Source organism: Erythrolamprus reginae, chromosome 5, assembly GCF_031021105.1.
Source record: "Erythrolamprus reginae isolate rEryReg1 chromosome 5, rEryReg1.hap1, whole genome shotgun sequence".
In the NCBI taxonomy this organism is placed as follows: domain Eukaryota; kingdom Metazoa; phylum Chordata; class Lepidosauria; order Squamata; family Dipsadidae; genus Erythrolamprus; species Erythrolamprus reginae.
Genome location: NC_091954.1, coordinates 5001 through 26117, shown reverse-complemented (window position 1 = coordinate 26117; position 21117 = coordinate 5001). Strand labels below are relative to the sequence as shown.

Below are 21117 nucleotides of genomic sequence, written 5' to 3'. Positions count from 1 at the left end.
TTATTTAAGTGAAATTATTTCGTAATGGGTTGCAAATGCCCCCCCCCTCCTGTTTCCATGGGAGTTTTCTCAGAGCCACGAGAGAGAGCTCTTCCGTTCTGTTGTTGGACGTTGCCCTTGGCTAACAAACTTTGTGGGACACAGTGTCCACTCTCCCGTTTTGCAAGGGGACGGGTGGCGCCCATCGTCATGGAGCGTGTCGAGGCCACCAAGGGTTCATGGTCACCGGTGGCGTTAAGGAGGGTTCGTGACCCGGCTTGGCCGATGGCCCCGGGGGATTGGAGGGAGCAGGTGGGTGGGGGTCAGGCCCCGCGAACTCTTCCCAGATAGGCCCCAGGGCCGAGTCCTGATCTGTTTTGTTAAGGAAAAACAACCCCCGGAGATCCAGACGGAGGGCAACAGAAGGGCCCAGAATGGCCGCACGGACCTCCTGATGCTCATCCAAGGCGAGAGCCCTTCTCGGTCGGAGGTGTCTTCAGGGGAGGAGGCGGCCCCGCCTGTGGGGGGAGACCACGAGGGTCAGGCTTTTCGTCCCATTGAGACCTTAAGCCACAAATGGAGGCAAACCTGGGGTGTGTCGTCGTCCCCCACCCCCCCAGATGATAGACGGCCGGATCTGGGTCCTGTCACTTCCGAGCGTCTTTAGGGGAATGCTACTCTATTGCCATAGGTGCTAGTCCTTTGTGAGCCAAGATGAAGGCACCACGTAAGCACAACTCCCCCGTGGAGTAGCCCAAAGCACCCCTATTCCTTTGAAGATGGGCCCCAACCTTGGTGTCCAAAAGCCCAGAAAGGGGCACCGGTGGCCCTGGGGACAGACCCAGCCCCATCAACAGAACAACTCCACGCAAAATGTACTTTTTATTCACAACGGTTTAATGGCGTAGTTTGTGAGCATCATACACACACACACACGTAGGATTAATGCAAAAGGCCTTCGACTGCCCCCCCCCCCCGGTCAGTCGGGCCTTTCACACAACCCCTCAGGCACCTGAGCAGGTACGTGGTTAAGCACGGAAAGGCAAATAGGCCAAACGAGTGGATTCTAACAGGTTTTTGAGAACGCAGTGGTCAATCCTGACAACAGCTGGGGGGCCTGTTAGGCCTGTTAAATGTCCAGCAATTTAAAATCATAAGCCAAGAGCACTTGCAAAACAAAATTTTAAAAAATTAAAATTTTAGCATCAACTTTTCAAAGTTGCCCCCTGCAAATTGTGGAAGCAGATAAAAGTGGTATTCAACGGTCAGCAACAAGAAGTTTTCTAAGGCTACTCTGTCAACCTGTCAAGAAACTAAAATTCATTGTGAGAAAGAAATAAAAGATTAATTTTTTGTTCTGCGATACAAAGGACACAACCTCTCCTCAGTCACTGGGCTTTAGACCACACACACACATACATTTCACCACCACCCCCCGTCCGTCCGTCCCGCCCACCCCCTCCCCATCCTGGTGGCCAATCCGTAAGGCAGGCAGTCGTCTTTCAGCCGAGAAGAGTGTGTGTGTGTGCGTAACACAATTCTTAATGACAAGTCTTAATGGCTTGGTGTAAGGGTGGACCTCTCTGAACACGTGAGGCCGAGGTTGGGACTTAACTGGAGGAGCCGGGAAGGAGGTCGGTCAGGGGGGGGGGGTTGTGCTCTGGATAGAATTCCGCCTCACCCACCCACCCACCTCCAGCCGAGGGTCTCCCCCCCCCCCAGTCAGAATTTATTTCAAATACTGGCTTTCACGTTTAGCGGCTTTTGCGAGCTGAGTCGCCACGGGCTCCACGGGCCACGTGACCCCAGCAGGGGCCCTTCTGTTTGGGGACCCTGAGGCCCATTTTCTGCAGCCCAACACCGGCCGCGTCCATCTCATTAAAGTGACATCGAAATCTGGGAAAGACGGGGGGGGGGTGTCAAGACACGCAGGAGAAGCGACAGGCCGCCATCACGCGTTCCAGGGTGTGCGGTGACCAGCAGGGAATCAAAGCGGTTGTTTGGACCACACTGCAGGGCCCTTGCGGTTCCTTTTCGTCACATCTAGGGAACAAAACCCCAGGATTAGGGTGTTGAAACGAAAGCAGCACCGGTCAGGGCCAAGGCCACTGCAGACGCTCGGGAAGAGGAACGTCACCCATTGTGCTGAGCCCTGCCATCACCCCTCTGGGCGAATGGGCTCAGTGCTCTCCGGACGCGCCCCCCCCCCCACATGACCCCCCCACCCCCACTGGAATCGGCTGCTGGTTCCCAGTTTAGGGGGAATGGGCTTCCCGGAACCTCTGCGCCAGGTGGCTGGAACTGAGAGCCAGAGACACGATTCCACAGTCCACCCGAACCCCCCCCCCCCCCGACACCAAAAGGGAGGAAGCTGGGATCTCGCATCTCAACCAGGTGTTTAAAATAAGCTCCGGGGGGGGGAGCATCTCCCCACCCGATAGAGAAAGGGGGGAGGAAACACCACTGGACTGGTGTTTGGGGGGGGGGGATGGGGGGCTTCCGCCTTTATTACCTGCAGGGGCCTCTGATACAGCCACTTCTCTCTCTCTCCGCTCAGGTTCATGCAGGCGAAGAGGTCGCAGACGGCAGGCAGCCCGTTCTCCTGGAAGGAGCAAGAGTTGGAACGGCCGGTCTCCGCCGTGGGTGGGTGGGTGGGTGGGCGGGAGGAGACCCGGAGGGAGCCCCTGTTCAGCTGCCCACCCCCCACCCCCCGTGCAGGCACTTCCCACCTGGCAGCTCCCAAAGTCAAGGCTGGCTGGGGGATTCTGGGATTCGGAGGTCTACGGGTTGCGTTAACCCCCAGACGCGCCCCAGGCCCCCTTCAGCGGGCGTCAAGGGCCTGGGTGAGGGTTCCACTACTCACGTGGGCTTTCTTCCGCAGCAGCCACTTGTCCTCCACCAGAGGCTGGCTGGGGGCCTCCGCGGCCTTTGACGACAGGATCCAGCTGTTCACACTGAAGGGGAGGCGGAAGGGCGCGAGGAGCTCCGCGAGGGAACCCTGGCGGCCCCCTCCGGCCTCCTCTCGGACTGCCTTCTCTTCGCCCGGGGGAGCCCGGGCCTCTTGCTTGGCCAGCCAAGAGGACAGCGAGGCCTCCCGCAGGCCCCTTGGCGGTTCTGCTGCCTGCCGGGCAGGGTCCTGTTCTGTGGCAGGGCTGGCCGGGTCCCTCTCCGCGTGCCGGGAAGGGTGGAGCCAGATGCTCAGCGCAGGGCCAGGTGCCTGGGGCTGGGCGGCCTCTGCGAGGGGCACCCCGTTCTTATCCTTGCCTTCTCTCCTGAGCAGCCACTGGCACAGGGCCTCCTTCTCACAGTTCTCCTCACACGCACACTCGGAGAAACTGGCGCACGGCTCGTTGGCCCTGCACAGGTCCTCCACCCTGAAGGCGGGCGGCTGCAGGAGCCAGCTCTCGGCACTCGAGGGCACCCGCCGGGCCTCCAGGTGCTCGCTCAGGCACCTCAGGCTGCCCAGGTTTTCTATCTCCACCTGGGGGGCCTGGGCCCCACAGCAGTGGGTGCAGGAGTCGGCTTTGGGGAGGAGCCAGTCGCCGGGGCTGTATTCCTCCCGGAAGGGCTTGAAGGCCCACTCCCCTCCCGGGTGAGCAGCGGCCTCACTCCGGGGCTCAGGAGGCAGCAGGAGCCATTCGGAGAGGTCGCTGTCGTCGTGCCCCAAGAGCTCCGATTCGTCCATCTTCTCGATGGAGGCGGTGGAAGCGATGGTGGAAGTCGAGCTCTTCCGTCGGCGGAGGTCCCTCCTCTCGGGAAGGTCCCGCTGCTGGTTCTGCAGGAGCCAGTTCTCCAGGCCCCTCCGGTCCCCCCAGGCTTTCTCCAAGTAGCAGCCTTTGTCCTAAGGGGGGGAGGGGGACGCCACAAGCGTTGGGAGATCCATCAAGGGCCCACTCGACCCACCGCCCATGGCGTCCGAATCTCCTGGGAAAGGGCGCCACTCGGCTGTGTATTTGGGTCCACCTTCCCCCACCTAGAAAGCCCCCCCCTCCTCTGCAGTAGGAGGCAGCGGATGGCCATACCTGACGGGCCTCCCCGGCCTGCTCTGGGTTCAAGAGCCAGTCCTCCCGCTTGTAGCTGGGAACGCAGGGGATGCAGCAGGCGCCGTCCGACTGGGTTCCAAGCAGCCAGTCAGAGAGAGGGCAGCCCAGCGCTCTGCGGAACGGCTTCGGCTAATAATCAAGGACACGCAGAGGGTCAGACGAAATCCACACACACACACACACACACGGATAGATGAAAAGTCTCCTGTGGAGGAGGTTCTGGACGTTAGAATAACTCTCCCTTTATTCCAAACCACCGAATTCCGAGCAGCCAGGAGCCTATTTGCACAGCCACTATGCACACCCAGTGCGTTTCAGGGACTTTCCTCACAGATCTATGGTATGTTCTCTTGTGGGGATCAATTAATCTCCCTTCCTGGAACACAAGGCGGGTTTTTAAATTTATTAATTTGTATCCCGCCTCCCCCCCCCAAAAAAAAATATAACTCAAGGCAGCAAACACATCTAACGCACTTTCCTCCCCCTCCTATTTTCATCCACAACAACAACCCTGGAAGGTGGGCTGGGCCGAGAGAGACAGTGATCAGCCCAAGTGGACCAGCTGGCTTTCATAGCTGAGGCAGGACTTGACCTCCTGACCTCTCCAGAGTGGCCCAGTGGCTGAAGTGCGGCACCGCAGGCTACTTCTCTCAAGGCCGACTCAGCCTCCACCCTTCCAAGGTCACTGAGAGGGGCTTGCAAGGCCAGTATGAAGCGGTCTATAAGTCTCGAGTGCCGTTGCTCTTGTCTAGCCTGGGGCCTGATCCACCAGACAGGACCGGACTGGCTTGTCCAGAGAACGACAACGTTTAAAAGGTCTGCTGCTCTCATCTAAGGGACTGACCTTTTCGAAACTAGCCACCACCACGGGGCAGTTCTGCCCAGAGATCCAAGGGCCACAATCTTCTTGGTCGGACGTTTGCTGTGGAAGAAAGAAACCAGACATGAGAAGCCATTTCCTCAAAAGGGAAAGAGGGTGAATGGCCGGCACACGCTTCAAATGGACAGGCAGAGCCAAGCCGGAAAGAGTCTGGCAGGATTACGGCATTTCGAGAGTCGGGGGGGGGGGGAGGATAAACTCCCAGCGTCCAGGGGAAACGTCCTTGTCCGGGAGCCTGGCCTCCACCCACCACCCGTCCCTGAGCCCAAGGTCCCTCTCGCCAAAGGGCATGGCGGCCAAGCGGGTCCCGCCCCCTTCCCTGCCACAGTGAATCGCTACAATTGTTAAGTGACCAACGTGGCGAAGTGGATCCAGTTTCCCCACTGACAAGAGGGATCACCTGACCCCCCAAGGAACAGCTGATGGGGAGGGTGAGCCGCCCCCCCTCCAGCCACAGGGGCCAAGGTTAACGTCAGAGGAACAGGCCCCGTTTCCCCATTCAAAGTGGGGCTAAGTGGGGGCGCTTTGCCTCTCCTTATTTTTCCTTCCTTCCATTCCTTCTTCTCTTGACCCCTTGCTAACTCCTCCCCCTCCCCAGGGTGCTATTCGAATGCCGCCCTGTCCTGCACACCGCGGGGGGGGGGATGGGGGGAGGGCAGAAGGTTGAGAATTCCCTCCCCCCTGGTGCTGACCGTTGTTCTAATGGAGCCGAAGGAAGTGATGGCCTGGCGGAGGAAGGACACGTCGGCCTCAAAGTTCAGGACGGACGGTTCCTCCGGCTGGAGGGTCAAGCCGCCAAGACTGAGCGGAGAAGGAGGAAGCGAACAAGTCAAGCAACGTCTACGCCCCAAATGCCCCTTCCCCTGTGTCCAACATTTCACACCGCTTCGCTTCATTCTGCGCCACCGATGTCACAGCCCACAACGATGTGGAAAGCGACCCAGACGAGGCAAGTAGCCGAGCGGCCATTCAAACTCTCTTGGAGGACTCACCTCTCCAAACAGGCCGAAATCTGACCGGTGAGGTCACCGCTCTCAGGCTGTTCCAGTTGGCGGACGAGGCCGCTGAATTGCCCCAGCAGCTGGAAATTAAACAAAAAGCGTGTGACCTCGCGGGGAAGGGGCTGAGCCTCCACCACCACCACCCCCGGCGGTCGAGGCAGGAAGCTGCTGCCCCAAACAAACAAGGCAAAGGTCGAGGCACAAAGCCCCCACCCCCCCCGGGGCCCCACTGGCCCTCACCCAACAGAGCTGCTGTGCCTGCTGTTGCAGGGCCTCCTCCTTCAGCTGCTGCACGAGGTCCACCTGCTCCAGCAACCAAACCTCGCGGCTGCGCAGGCACTCCAGGTGGCGGCTGATGCAGCTGTGGACCTGGGCCTTCACCTGGAGGGAGGGAGGGAGGAGAAGCTGCCACCCCTGACGCTGTCCTCCCCACCCCACCCCACCCCTCCAATGTTTGTGGGCCAGGACCTTCTCCCCCGAGGGAGTCCAGCTGCCTTTTGTTTAGAAGAAGGAGAAGCAACCTTCGGACGATGACCAAGACCCTCCCACAGAAGATCCGTGTAACTCTGTGACCCCGACCGGAATCCCTCTGGCCCCCACTCTGCACAGCCAGGCCAGGCGGAGTGGCCACCCGATGGGGGGTGGGGGGAGGATGAGGACCCCGAGGGACATCTGCTCTTCCCAGTACAGCTCCTCTCGCGCGCACACGCGGTGGTGGGAAAGACCGTCCAGCCCTACTGACCCTCTCCCGGCCTCCGCCACGAGGAGCATTTTTGGCTCTGAAAGGTGCCGAGGAGACGGAGAAACTGAGCTCTGGGCCCGTGTCCCCTCTGCTCCGCGTTTGCCCAACATGTGTGCCTAAAATGAAGGACAGGCCCTCTGGACGACCGGTTGGAGGGCGAGAGCGAAGCCGTCTGACTCAGAGGAGACCCCCTCCATGCCCCCCCCCCCCGTCCTTCACAGCCCTTCCCGAGGAAGTGAGACCGACACTTCAGCACCCACCCAGGGATGAGGATCCTGGGGGTTGTTTGCCCCTCCCCCCCCCACTAGCATGACTCTTGTCCTCTGCACAGGGGGGCCACCCCCTCCCCCCAGCGCTGCCTGGCCAGAGAGGCCCATCCCCCGCCTACCTCTTTCCAGTTGCCTCTGACTTGCTGCTCGGCTTTGACCACGTCGGCCAAGGCGGCTTCCAGGTCCCTCTTGGCCAGCAGGCACTGGTCCAGGGCCTCCATGCGGCCGAGGCCTCCGCTCCTCTCCGGGAAGGGGGTCATCCTGGGCAGGAGCAAAAGAGCCACGTCACCCTCTCTGGCGTCTCCTGAAAGCCCCTGCTGGAAATGGAGCCATCGCGGAGCCTCTCAGGCCAGGCAGCCCAGCGGTTAGAGCGCAATACGGCAGGCTGTCTCTGCTGCCAGGGGTTCGATCCTGACCACCTCAAGGCTGGCTCAGCTTTCCGTGGCTGGTGGACAAAGGGACCCGTGTGTCGTATCTATCTACTAAAGTGCTATTTCAGTTTTCAGAGTGGGTTTCCCAATCTGGGACCCTCAAAATCCTCCCACATCTTCACGGGTGGTTTTCTCCCTCCAGCGTTGCTAATTCTGTCTGCCCACGACTGAAGTTTATCTGTTGTTAAAACCTATTTGCCCCGCCTGTCTCGCTGTGGGGCCACTCCGGGTGGCTGGTGGCCATGGACCCCGTAAGGACAGCAAAGGGTTGGAATAAACCCCTCCAAAGACAACAAGGGGAATCAATGCCCACAGGTTCCCAAAGGGTGGAAAAAGCCCCTCTGCTCAGTAGCCCCACCAGGGCGGCGCAACAATCAGATGTGGACTCGCACTTCTAGCCTGCAAAAGGCCCGCGTGGTGTGAGGCAGTGTTACAACAACTTTGTGGCTTCTCCCTCCCAACTCTGACACGGTTTCCAACCCCCAGCTCATGTTTTAAGCTCACCTGGCAGCAGGCTTCAGTTACCTGCTGCAAACAACAGTTGCACTAACAAACACACACACACACATACAGAGAGACTTTAACTTGCATTGCAAGCATTTTTTGGCTTGTTTACTCAAGTCCTGCTGACTCTGCTTCCCTACAGGGGTTGAACTAACGTTTCCTACAGTAGCTTTTGGGTTGAAGTCTCCAAATGGGTGAACCGTGTGGTCAGGCGGTGGGGAAAGCAGGTAGAAGGCTTGGCTGCATAACTAGAGGTATCACAAGCAGGAACAGGGAGATTGTGATCCCTCTGTGTAGACTGCTGGTGAGACCCCATTGGGAACAATACTGTGTCCAGTTCTCACCTACAAAAAGAGATGGATCAAATTGAACAGGTCCAAAGACGGGCTACAAAAAGGGTCTTAACCATAAAACTGACCAGGAAAAACTTCATGAACTCAATCTGTAGAGTCTGTAGGACATAAGGGAAAGGGGGGGACACAATCAAAACATTTAAACATGTGAAAGGGTTAAATAAGGTTCAGGAAGGAAGTGCTTTTAATAGGAAAGTGAACACAAGAACAAGGGGGCACAATCTGAGGTTAGTTGGGGGAAAGATCAGAAGCAACGTGAGAAAATATTATTTGACTGAAAGAGTAGTAGAGGCTTGGAACAAACTTCCAGCAGACGTGGTTGGTAAAGCCACAGTAACTGAATGTAAACATGCCTGGGATCAACACAGATCCATCCCAAGATAAAACACAGGAAACAATATCAGGGCAGACTAGATGGACCGTCCACCTTCTAGGCTTCTGTGTTCCTAAATTGACCCTTCTGAAACCTCTCATTAGGACATTTTAGGCGGCTGAGGAGAAGAGGAAGTGTGAACGCTCCCCTCCCCCACCTGATTTAAGGCGTCCCGCACACAAAATGACCATCCCGGACAGAGAATCCTATCAGCTTTCTGATTAGACAGAACTTTCCAGTGGTCAGTCTGCTGCTTCCGGACTATCATGCAAACCAAGCGAAGTACATGAGAACAACACACACACACCCAAAAAAAACCCCAACCCAGGGACCAGATCCAGATATGCCGATGCTGGTCTAAAATTAAATCCTATTCTGCAACCTTATGAGTCAAAGGACCCAGACCACAACAGATTTAACCGAAAGCCAATTGGTGATCAGAGCGCCAGGCCCAAATCAGTAAAATCCAGGAAAGTAGAAATAAAACCTCTGCCACTCTACAACGCCGCTCTGAGTCTAACGGCACAAAGTCCAAATAATAAACAAGCAAACTTCATTTCTTTAAAGAAACAAAATACAACAGAAACAACAGAAGGATATCAAAACAAACATTCCCAGGAAACTGCATGAAAAAACAGCATAATCAGTTTTAAGAAGAGCAACAGGAAGAAGATCCTCTCTGGCTTTTCCTGGGCTGCATAACTTGGCTATCAAATTAATGAATTCAACCCCCCCCCCTCCCTGCAAGCACTGATAATGTTAGCTAGTTTGGTAAGGAAGCATCAGCCACGGCCCCCTCAATGAATGCAGGTTTCTAATTGCTCCTTCAGGGCAGAGTTCCGGGTTCCGTGACCTATTCATGGATTATTCAAGAACTTCCGCTGGCTTTTCCCCCCTGAAAACACCTTCGTGCAGGTTTTGCACAGGCCGAATTCTGCCCAGCGCAGCCTTGCAAAACCCCCGCCCTGTGAACCCGTCTCTTCCCTTAGAAAAACCTTCAGTTGAAAATCTTCAAGGTTTTTTTTTCCCAATTATTGGCCGAGTGTGACTGGACACACAAGGAATTCTAAGCACTCAGAACCTTCCAAATTTAAAGGGGGGGGTCGGCTAACCGATCTCAGTCGGGACAACACAAGAGTTGGGGGTTATCCCTGCGGGGGGAGGAGGAAGGCTGCCTGGGGGCCTTTCTCCCACCCACTTCCCCTCTTTCTTCTTCCCTGCCTACCTGGGCTCCTGCTCTGCGGGAGAGGCAGTTCCAGCCAGCAGGGCCTCCTCCTCCTTGTGCACCGCGCAAGATAACAGCCGCTCAGCAGCAGCCGCCCGGCCTGTTTTAAAACCAGTTCCAGGCCCGGCCCTGCTGTGGCCTCGCCCCCTGCCCCCCCCCCAAAGCCCACGTGGCCCGGCCGCCACAGCTGGAGCAGAGCCTGGCACGTCCGCCCTGCAGAGAGAGGGAGAAGGAAGAGGAGGGGGAGGGAAGAAGGCTGAAGAAGGTTGGCTGGAGAGGGGGGAGAGAGAGAGAGACAGAGACAGAGAGAGAGAGGGAGGCAAATGGCTGTAAGCAGGCCAGATAGGAAGGCCTCTGTTGCAAAAGGCCACCTTAGTAGTAGGACAGCCCTGTTACCAGGAATAATAATAATTAATAATAATAAAAATAATAATAATAATATATTAGATTAAATTAGCTAAAAATTAATTTAAACATTAACAAAATTGCAAGTAATTTTTTTTAACAAAGCTTACAAAATACTGGGATTTGCAGCTTCAACCTGGAACTTTTATGGAGGAATTGTTGTTATAATTATTATGATTGTGCTTGTGATTATGATTATTATTTGCGGAGGCCGTCTCCCAAACTTCCCAGGGCTAACAGGACTGTTGTGCAGATGCTGGCCCGGCAATTTTCCTGACCTCCTTCCTCCTCCAGATGTTGTCAGGGCTGCTGCAGTGGCCAGCCCAGGCCCCAACTCAAAGCCACAATGCATTGCGCAAACTCTTTTGGCTTCATCCGAAAACAGAAAGGCCCCAAATGCTGGTTCCACCTTCACTGGGCGAAGAGTTATGGTGGCCTGCCTGAACCCCCCCCTCCCCCTCCCGGCCATTTCGTTCCTCACTCCAAGGGGGGGGGAGGAAGAGGAGGAGGAGGACCGGGTGCATATTTGCAGCTTCTAGTTGTCAGCAGGAAAATCTCGCTCTCGGCTGCTTTCTCCAAAAGGGCAGAAGGCCTTAATTTTAGAAGTTTCTGTTTCCTCCCACTTCCTCTCCCTTGTTTCCCCTCCATTTCATCATGGCTCAGATTTGTACCTATGCAAACGAGAGGCCTGGGCTGCCTTTTCTACGCTACTACAGGCTGCCTTCCAAAAGTAATGCAATTATTATTTTTTAAACTAATTTATTGAATACATTTGCACAAACGCTTAAAATTCTTCAAAGTCCTGTCCTTGGGCCTCTACACATTTTTCCCAGCGACTCTGCCATGACTGGTACGCGCCCTGGAAGGCGTCTTGGGGACCTCTCGCAATTGGACCTCTTCTATGGACAAAAAAGGGGTTCTTTTCAGGGCTGGGAACAAAAAGAACTCTCCTGGGGTGACGTCAGGACTCTAGGGGGAGTGGGGCAGCATTGGCACCTGGAGTTTGGCCAGGAACTCGCGAACCCGTAGCGCATTGTGGCCAGGCGCGTTTTTCATTCATAGAAGAGATCCAGTCAGCCGTGACAAAGACCTTGCCAGAGGTCCCTGAAGACGCCTTCCAGGGCGCGTACCGGTCATGGCAGAGTGGCTGGAAAAAATGTGCAGAGGCCCAAGGACACGACTTCGAAGAATTGTTTGTGCAAATCTGTTCAATAAATTACTTTAAAAAATAATAATTGCATTACTTTTGGAACGCACTTTGTAGCTAGACCTATAAGGTGGTCCTCAACTTACAACAGTTCTCTTAGTAACAGTTTGAAGTTACGACGGCACTAGAAAAATGGCTCTCAACCGTTTTTCAAACTTACGGCCAGCGCATCACCAACCCTTGTGGCTGTGTGACCAAAACTCAAAGACGCTTGGCCACTGACCCATGCTTATGACGGTGGCCAAGGTCTCCCAAGGTCACACGGTTCCCTTTCGCGACCTCCTGACAAGCAAAGCCACTCAACAGCTGCGTCACTAGCGGAACAGCTGCCACGATCCACTTGATGAGGAAAGGACGGAAAGCGGGGCAAAACTCACAGCACACAACCCTCTTGCTCAGCCACAGGAATTCTGGGCTCAATTGTGGTTGTCACTTGAAGGTTATCTTTGTGTGTGTGTGCATCACCCTTGGCATTTATATATATATATATATATATATATCACCCTTGGCACACAGGTAACACAAAAGACACCCTCTGTAATCTGTATGAGGGTAAAATTGATTGTTCCCAAGAGTCATTTAATGTATAATTGATGCCTGTCAATTATATTTGGAATTTGACCACACTGAATGAGGATGATTGGTGATAAATCTGCCCCCCCCCCCCTTTGGAGGGGGGATTTCCATGAGGGAGCAGATGCAGCCACAAAGCCTTCTTTCTTTGAGGGGGTTCAAGGCCATCCTATGCCCACCCACCTGGGCGGAAGCGGAAGGAGGAGAGTGGCCACGCTGGCACAATCTGAACGGGCAACGTGAGAAGTTTGCGGGTGGGGGTACAAGGCACGTGAACTGGGTGGGAGGTTCAGGTTTTCCAGAGTGGGTGCCAGGGCGGCCCCGGCAATAAATGGGAACTTTGGGGAGCACTTTGACTCGGACTCCGATGTAGCTCGGATCAGTCAGCTCACTAATAAAATGTGCAACCAAAGACCAGGTAGCACAATGACTTTCTTTGGAGGGGGGGGGAATCCAAATTATTTTAACACCAGAAAAATTCCAGCTTCTTCTTTAAATCTCATGTCTGAGGCCTGAAAAGTCAGAGATAAACGAACCAAAATACATATATTTTTCATTAGGCCTCTTTGTCCCCCACAAGAGCCGTGTTGGTGGCTCATAATAGAAGAGGAACATTTGCAAGCTACATTCCTGCTGCTGCTGCTGCTGAAAATCCCCCTCCCCTTTTCATCAAAGCACAAAATGGCTTTAAAAGAAGGAACTGCCCATCCTACAAAAGTGCACCACCGCAAGTTTGCAATTCAGCAAGCCTGAATTTCCATCACATTGTTGCAAATTTAAACACTTGTTCATGTTCAGCTCTGAGAGTCTGCTGGGTAAATTACAGCAACATACAAAACTGGTTAATCCAATTAGCAGTGTGGCTAATTAGAAATGGGCCTTGAACCGGGAAGCATAGAAAGCAAAATATTCCACAAGCCTGCCTGTGCTACAATCACTTTTTGCTTGAAAGGGAAAAGGGGGGGGGGGGGGGTGAAGGAGATGGGTGGTTTTTCAAGGGGGTTTTTCCACCCCTTCTTGCAATCTAGGTCACTTTTCAGGGTTTTCAGGAATCCGGGATCCTGGCTTGCCTGCTGTTCTTTTGAGCTAGAATGTGGCTGCTTGTATGCCCTGGGGAGAAAGGTGCAAATTGAGTGCTCCACTAACAAAACAGGAGAAAGAGCAGAATTTTCCATACTAATGAAAGGTTGATCTTAATTACTGGGAAAGAAATTAAGGAGGAGGAGGAGGAGGAAACAGAGCCAGGATGGAAAATGGGAGTCATAACATCAGCAGGCGATCTTGCCCCAGGCATAATCCTCCTTGTGGCTCTTCCACTAAGAAAGAAAGAAAGAAAGAAAGAGGGAGGGAGAGAGAGAGAGAGAGAGAGACACAGAGAGAGAGAGAGAGAGAGAGAGAAAGAAAGAGAAAGAAAGAAAGAAAGAAAGAAAGAAAGGAGAAACAGCCAATCTCACGCCACCTTCAAAACAAACAAAGTCCACAGAGCACCTTGACCACATAAGCAGGCAATTATGTTCTTATGGGGACCATCAAGGGGCTGTCTGACTTTATGACCGCTAAGCCATAAAGATTCAGAGGCCAAAGTCAAAACAGACTCCTTCTATTTTTGACCCCTTTTAATCCTGCACACAAGGGAGAAAAATATCAATTGAACAAACAAAAGCTGCAACTCAAAGCCTCCGGAATGACCCATAAAACCGAAGGTTATTCTCCAAAACAAGCCTCTGTAAACGTTTCACACCAATTACGCCTTGAGTTAATTGCACTGTTTGCCTTTGCGGCCCGAAGTTTTGCACAGTCATGTCTATTACTTATCATCAAAATAAATTCAGAGAACCAAATATATGTAGCCTTCTAAGGCCTGAAAACAACATAATAGCAGATGTGCCATTCTGCCTTAACCTTTAAAGTCTTTTAATCCCACTCCCTGAATGAGCGGGAGGCCACACCAACCCCTGGAAAACAAGGGGATAAAACCTGCTCACAAAAACCTCCTTTGCTGAGGTTGATAGGAGCCAAGGCGAAGCTTCCCAGCTCTTTGGGCATTTTACAGCATTGGGTGAAAGGGGGACAAAGGCCCCATTTCCATTTGCAGATAATCCAGGTTAGTTTCAGGACTTGCAAGCTAGGAAGAGAAGGTGGGGTTGCTGCATTGATGCAAGTGGCCCTACAACGGGGATTCCCCCAAACAAACCAAAAGGGGGGGAGGAGAGCCCCCATTTTAGCTTCTTCTTTCTTGGCACGGATGGGACCCCAACCTGGGATTTATTTATTTATTTATTTATTTATTTATTTATTTATTTATTTATTATTTGGATTTGTATGCCGCCACTCTCCGAAGACTCGGGGCGGCTCACAACAAGTGCAACAAATCATAAATAATCCAATTAATTAAAATATTTAAAGATTTTTTTAAAAAACCAGAGGGACCAGAGCACATGGAGGAGCAGTCAAGGCGGAACCCAAATTTTATTTTTATACATATATATATGTTTTTTTATGTCGGATCACCCTGGTATATTGAAGGAACGTCACAGCTCCTTTTTGCCTCTAGGTCCAACCCAGGACCATTACAAGGCAGTTAATTTTTTATTTATAGCCGACAACTATATTCTGTATGTGTCAAATGTTTTTTTTAGCTGGAATTTTAAAATTAAGGGAGACTAGGATGGTCCTAGAACAAGGCAGAAATGGGACAATCCTAGTCTCCCTTAATTTTAAAATTCCAGCTAAAAAAAGCTGGAATTTTCAGCTGGAATTTACAGGTTTTTATCCAGGCCACAACATTTCGTGTGAATGCGTCCAGATTGAGATACAGGCATTTAAAGGGACAACAAAGTCTCTCTGTTTTCCATTCCATTCTATGTTGGGTTATTCTGCCTTTTCTGTCCCCGTTCTATTCCTTCTCTACTCCTGCGCCTCCTTCTCTTCCCTACTTCTGAGCAGGGACACAAAAAAGGAACGTTGATGAACGTTTCGCACCCACACACACACCCTCCCTCCCGATGGGGGTCTCCGTAGTGGGGCTATTTCAAGGGTGAATGACAGGCCCAACTCCTGCATTGCGTGTCAGGCGACGGCACCGGGGACGCAGCGAGGGTCACGGGGGGGGGGGGGCTGAACGACACACACCCCGCCGCCGCGGTTCCCCTTGGGCTGCTCCGGGGCCCCCCTGACGCCCCCCCCCCCCCTCGTCCTCCTCCCCCCTCCCATGGGGGGGGGGGAACTCCGGGCAGGGAAGAACACACACAGGCACGCACGCGCGGCCCCTCCCTCCCGAGCTCTGCGGGGGACCGGTGAGGGGGGGGGCAGGTCAACGCGGGCCCCGCCTCCCCCCATACACACACAAGGGGAGGGGGCAGGCGGCGACACGTGTCGCTCCCCCCACACGTGCGGGTCTACCTAACGGGGGGGGGACCTAAAGCTGGAGGCCCGGCCATACTTACCCGCCGGGCGACTATGGCAACTGCGACCCTCAGTCCGAGGCTCCGGGAAAGGGAAAGGAAGAGGCCTCCCTCGCTCCCGCCGCCAAGCCTCGCGAGATGTCCCGGCGAGCCTTCCGCCAGACATGCGCAGTGGCGCCCGCTGAAGCTGAGTGAGACGTTTGAGGGCGGGTGGGGGAGGCTTGTCACCGCCAGGTAAAGTTGCTGGGGGGGGGGGCCTCTTGCGCTCGCTCTATGTATAATTTATTATAGTGGTTTTGAAAAAAAAACCTTGTAATCCCGCCATCACCATCACCATTGTCATCATTATTGAATTGGGGAGGCCGCTCAGAGGCTCCAATAAAGAGACACTTGATTGGACGTCCAGGCAGAAGAGGCGGACTCTTGCAGGCGGCGCTCCCCCTGGTGGTCCCGGCAGGCATCGCTGCAACCTCCCCACCCTCAGGAAACCGACCAGCCCCCCCCACCCTCCCGGAGCCATGAGGGGGATTCGGTGTAACGGCCGAATGGAGGGTCGCTTTGAAGGCCAGCGGAGCTCCGAGGAGCCCTCAGACGCTGCAACCGCCGGGCGACGCGGCGACCTTCCGCCTGCCGTTGTGGCTCTCTTGGCCGAGGCGCCTCGGTGGCCCTGCGCCCCTCCGCCCCCCCTCCCCCTCGGGACCCCCCCCCCCCTTGCTCTGTGTGTGTGTGTGTGTGTGTCACGGCTTCAAGGACTTTCTCTCTGCAAAAAGAATCCCCTACGAGACTAGAGTGACAATCCTGGGCCTAGAACGCGGCCTAAGCGTCGGCCACACGCTCATCTGCTCTGCAACGACCACAACACACGCGCACACAACCGATTCAGGCCTAACATTAACCGCTCCAAACTGGGATGTGGAAAACACGACTTTAATAATGGAGTTGTCCACGCGTGGTGGAACTCTCTTCCAGACTCCGCAGGATCTTCCCCAACCCCCCCACACTTTCCCCTCAGCCTGTCCACGCTTGACCTCTCCAGGTTCCTCAGAGGGGTCAGTGAGGGCCGTGCATCAGCGCAGGAGAGTTCCCTCCGTCCCCTGCCCTATAGTCTCTCCTATATCCCCTCTATCTCCTCTTCTTCTAGTCTTTCATTGATATATTTTATTCTTATATCTCCTCTATTCTTTCTCTGATATAGTTTACTATGAGTATATATGCTCTATAACCTTCATTGTGTGTTGGAATGAATGAATGAATAAAATGTCAAAAGAAGAAGCCCTCAGTTCATGGTGGATAGAAATAGGGACCGTTCCCTCTGCTGGCTGCTTTTTAATCAAAGTGAATACAACATTGGTTTCCAGGAAAGGCCCTTGAAGCCATTTTTCCCCCTAATTAAAATCTTTTAACCCAAAACTGTAGTGAAATTGTGTGGCCCTTCGTCTGCCAGCCATGCAATAGAGCAGAATTTCTGAGCTTCGCCCATTTTAAGATGCTTGGACTTCAAATCACAGTGTCCCCCCCCCCCCCCGGCCCAAGAGAGAGACTTGACATCATAAAAATCCAGGTGGGATCGGACTAAGCTGACCTTTGGATAGGAGCCCACCAGGAAATCCAAAGGCTCTGGGCCCGTGATGGCCAACCAATGGCACACGGAGCAACAACGGAGGGCACGCAAGGGGTGTTGCCCTCCCTCGGCTCCATGCAGCCGTGTGTGGTGGCCGGCTGATTTCTGGCCTTCTGGAGGGTGGGAAGGGGGCCGTTTTTCACCCTCCAGCCTTCAGGAAGGCCTCCGGAGCCTCAGGGGGGTGGAAAACCGACCCCAAGGGCCCTACCGGAAGTTGGGTCCATCTGCTCAGAGTGACCCTGTTGTGCCAGGGGCGGGGGGGGGAAACGCAGCTCTGACCAGAGGGTCCCAGACTCCCCGCCTGGAGAGAGAGGGGCAAGACTAGGGGAACCCCCCACACAAGGGACCAGCTGTCTCTCCGTCTGGGAACGGCTTCTCCTCCACATCCATGTTGGAAAGCCACTTGCCCCCCCCCCCCCCCCGACCCCACTTGGCCCCATCGAGACTCAGAGTTGTGTCTCCTGGGTCAGCCGGGCCTGCTGAGGGGGGAGGGGAGTGGGGGGGTTGACTCGCCCCCAGGGTCCCATCATTCTCTCCAGCCCACCCACCATCCTGGGGCAGAGAGTGAGGGGCTTGCTTGGCCTCGGCCCTTTTCCGACCACAAGGACTCGTCCCCAGCTCCTTCAGCCCTTCTCAGCCTTGGCCATTGGGGGGTGGATGGACTTCAGCCCCCAGAATCTCCCCGCCAGCGTTCCTGGGAGCTGAAGACCCCCGCGCACCGCTCTCTCCACCCGCAGCGTGGGCCCCACCGGCCTCCTCCTTGGCCTCCTGTGCCGGTGACCGCAGCCGTCGCCGTGTCATCGTGTCCGAGAGGCTGGGGGGGGGGGGCACGGGGACTCATCTTACCTGCCCCTCCTACAGAGACCCAAATAATGATAATAGTAATAATAATAATAATAATTTATTAGACGTGTGCCGCCCCTTTCCGAAGACTCGTAAAGGAAGGGGGGAGGCCGAAAGGGGGAGGGGGCGTCCCTTGAGGAGGGCCGGTTGCCGGCCACAGGGGAGCGTTCCCAGAGGGGGGGGAGAGGAAGAAGCGGGTGCCTGTCTCCGTGACGTGGTCTTAACCTTCTTAATAAAGAGATTGGACGCACAGCCTGCCCTTCTTCGACCGTTGCCGCCTGCATCGCAGATGTCAATTCAGCGGGATAATCGCATTTTGTGCCAGGAGGGGGGAGGAGGGGGCTTAAGGTGAAGCCTTCGTGGTGAAGGAGCCGTCCCGGCCTCGGCTCCCTCCGCCTGTTTGTCCTTTGCTCAACCGTGTCGCCAAGCAATGCGGCCCCCGAGAGTGTCGGTCCCCCAAGACACGGCAAGGCGCCTCCTCCCTTCCAAATACCAGGCCTCCAAAGCCACGCGGGGCCTTCAGCTTCTCCTTCAGCCGAGAAGGCAGAAGACGTTTCTCACACGGATCCTCTTGATCCCCTAGAGACACAGAAGGGGGGCGGGGGGGCAGGACAAGAAGCAACGGGTGGAAACTAATGAAGGAGAGAAGCGAACTTAGAACTTAGGAGAAATTTCCTGACAGTGAGAACAATTTTCAAGAAGAGCTCGGACACCCCCCCCTGTCTGGGGAAGGGTCTCCTGCCTGAGCAGGGGGTTGGACTAGAAGACCTCCAAGGCCCCTTCCTTTGCTGTCATTTTGCATTATCTGTAAGAAGTGTTGCTCTGCCTCTTCCATACGTTGTTTACATGTTATTTACGTTGGCATGAAAAGTATAAAATGGCATTTGCTCTAGAGACACAAATAACATTGAGACAGAACAAAGTCTAGGCCACAATCAGTGTAGAAATACACACACACACCAGCAGCAGGAAGAGGAGACACGGAATAACCGTAGAGAGGAGGTTGTGACACACACAAGGCGCTGTCAGTCTTTCGCCTCATTAACAAAAGAGGCCTTGGGTTCAGTCCCCCCCCACCCCAGGGATGAAACCCCAAAGGAGGCTGCACAGTTTGGGGTTCAGAGAGGCAGGGGGGGGTCCCGTTCTTTCTCCGTTTGGAGCCTCGGCCCCTGCCGCTCAAGGTGACAAGGGGCAGGTAGAAACCTTCTGCCCTGATTCTGGAGGCCAAAAGAAAATTGATTTCTTTTTGCTGTATAATCCCATTTAGAACCCACGTTCACACACCACAAACCTGACAACTAAGAAGTGTGTGAGGACTGAGGAGGGGGGGAGCGTCCCGGTCCTTCCAGGAAACCCAAAGGGAAGGAAGCCGCCCCACAGGCGATGGAGCAGAAATCCCCACACGGCCAGTGGGGGGGGGGTGCTCTTCCTCCCCATCGAATGCACCCAGACTGTGCCTCGGTTTCTGGCCCTCTCTGCAGGGGGAAAGGAAGGGTCTGCTCCCTCCTGCCAAGCCCCCCCCCCCCCCCGGAAGCCTCTCTGCCTTCAGCCTCTGGGATGGGGGGGAGGGGATTCCTGGGGTGGGAAACCTGGGGGACGCCCCTGTTGCGGGGGCTGGGGGGGAAGAGCAGAGGGCCAAGCGGGGGAGGGGGGAGGGAGGCCTCCCGAGGTAGGAAGGAGAAGCCGAGAAGGAGGGTCGTGTGGTCGCAGGAGGAGTCCCGGCCCATTCGGGGTCTGGAGGAGCCTGAGCATCACCACCTCCTCTCTCATCTCACCCCCCTCCCCGCCTTTCCACAGAGCAGAGAAGGGACAGGTGGGTTTGGGGGGGGGGCAGTTGCAGAGAAGGAGGAGGTGGCTTTGTTGGTTCCCGCCCCCCTCTTTCTTTCTTTCTTTCTTTCTTCTTTCTTCTTCTTTCTTTCTTCCTTCCTTCCTTCCTTCCTTCTTCCTTCCTTCCTTTCTTTCCTTCCTTCTTTCTTTCTTTCCTTCTTTCTTTCTTCCTTCCTTCCTTTCTTTCTTGCCTTCTTGCTTTCTTTCTTTCTTTCTTTCTTTCCTTCTTCCTTCCTTCCTTCCTTCCTTCCTTTCGTTCTCTGCAGAGGTCCTGAAGAGGGGGGCCGTTGAGGGCCTCTTCGCTCTCGGGGCTGCCCTCCTCAGCCCACTGGGAAGAGCCCGTGTCCGTGGGCAGCCTTCACTCCACGGCCACGTTGGAGCGTGCACAGCAGGCGGGGCTCCTCAGGCAGTGCAGCACCAGGCCGAAGGAGAGCCGCTTCTCCTCTCTGGCGGGGGGCTGTTTCTGGGGGGGGGTGGCGCAGAGTTCCTCGGGCTCTGTCTGGAGCTGCTCTATCTGGATCTCCAGGTGCTTCTGGATGGCCAGCCCCAGCTCCTCAGGGTCCACCGCTGCCCCGTAGACCTCCCAGGTCATGCCCTCCTCGTCCCACCTGACGTCGCGCACGGGGGGACCCCTCCCCCTCCGGCTTCAGGCTCACCTCCGGGAAGACGTGGTGGGGCTGGCCTTCCGCCAGGAGGGAGGGACTGGTGGCCACCGAGCGGCATTCCCTCCCGGCTAGTGTCTGCACCCCTGCGTCCCTGTAGCCCAGCAGGGCCGGGGGGAGCCCCTGGGCGAGGTCGCTCCAAGAGGTCATGGTCCAGGTGTCCCGGGTCCTCGTGACCGTCTGGACCCCCTCCTGGTGGCTGTTCCAGACCACGTAGACGGTCTTCCTCTCCTCCGGCCCCTGGCCTGCCGCCCGTAAGGCTGGGGGGGCAGCAGCACCCGCTCTTCCCCATGGGCCCCACAGCACCCCGGGAGGCGGCTGCCCTCCAGACCCGGCCCGTTCGCAGGGGAGGCCTCCGCGGCCAGCCAAGAGGAACAGCGCTGGGGGCCTGCTCGCCCTCCGCCCCGTTCATCAGCCGGGCAGGCTGGCCTTGGGCTGAACTGGAGGGACGGTATCGGCAAGGGATGGCAGTAGGCAGAGGCGGTGCCCCCTTCCTCGGCAGAAGAGAGGCGGCTTCGGCTGCAGGCCGGAGACATCCCGTGAGGAAGGGTGGCCATCCCAGGCGGGCAGCTGTGTCCCATCCCACTGAGGGCCCCCACGGTCCTGGTGGAGAAAGTGGCAGGACTCGAAGCGAGGACCCTTCCCCGATACTCTCCGGAGTCTGTGAAAACAGCAACACTGTGTGACACGGCACCTTGGTGGGAGACGTGAGCAGGTGCGAGGTTGGGGTCTCTCGACAAACCTGGAAGCAGCAGCATCCTAGGGCCTGGCTGAC

At 55.5% G+C, this 21117-nt stretch overlaps 2 protein-coding genes across 4 annotated transcripts in view; both read right to left on the bottom strand.

Annotated features, from left to right (window-relative positions):
* Positions 1–855: 855 nt before the first annotated feature.
* NCOA4 (nuclear receptor coactivator 4) lies at positions 856–15534 on the bottom strand. 3 transcript variants are annotated; one of them, XM_070751914.1, is made up of 10 exons: positions 15432–15534; positions 7034–7175; positions 6144–6284; positions 5895–5983; positions 5595–5703; positions 4867–4944; positions 4002–4151; positions 2843–3820; positions 2492–2581; positions 856–2022 (listed from the first exon to the last, which is right to left on the bottom strand). In XM_070751914.1, exons 2-10 carry the CDS (start codon positions 7172–7174, stop codon positions 2017–2019), a joined length of 1782 nt encoding a protein of 593 aa, XP_070608015.1. In that variant the 5' UTR covers position 7175; positions 15432–15534; the 3' UTR covers positions 856–2016. The 3 variants fall into 3 exon arrangements, with proteins under 3 accessions (XP_070608015.1, XP_070608016.1, XP_070608017.1); XM_070751915.1 differs by lacking the exon at positions 15432–15534 and adding an exon at positions 9801–9919; XM_070751916.1 differs by lacking the exon at positions 15432–15534 and adding an exon at positions 8194–8222.
* Positions 15535–20038: 4504 nt separating this feature from the next.
* GPRIN2 (G protein regulated inducer of neurite outgrowth 2) overlaps positions 20039–21117 on the bottom strand; it is a 1705-nt gene continuing 626 nt past the window's right edge. The window contains 4 exon segments of the mRNA XM_070753913.1: positions 20039–20306; positions 20308–20578; positions 20581–21106; positions 21108–21117. The exon segment at positions 21108–21117 is cut by the window's right edge and continues 626 nt beyond it. Of these exon segments, the coding sequence (XP_070610014.1) occupies positions 20039–20306; positions 20308–20578; positions 20581–21106; positions 21108–21117 (1075 nt within the window).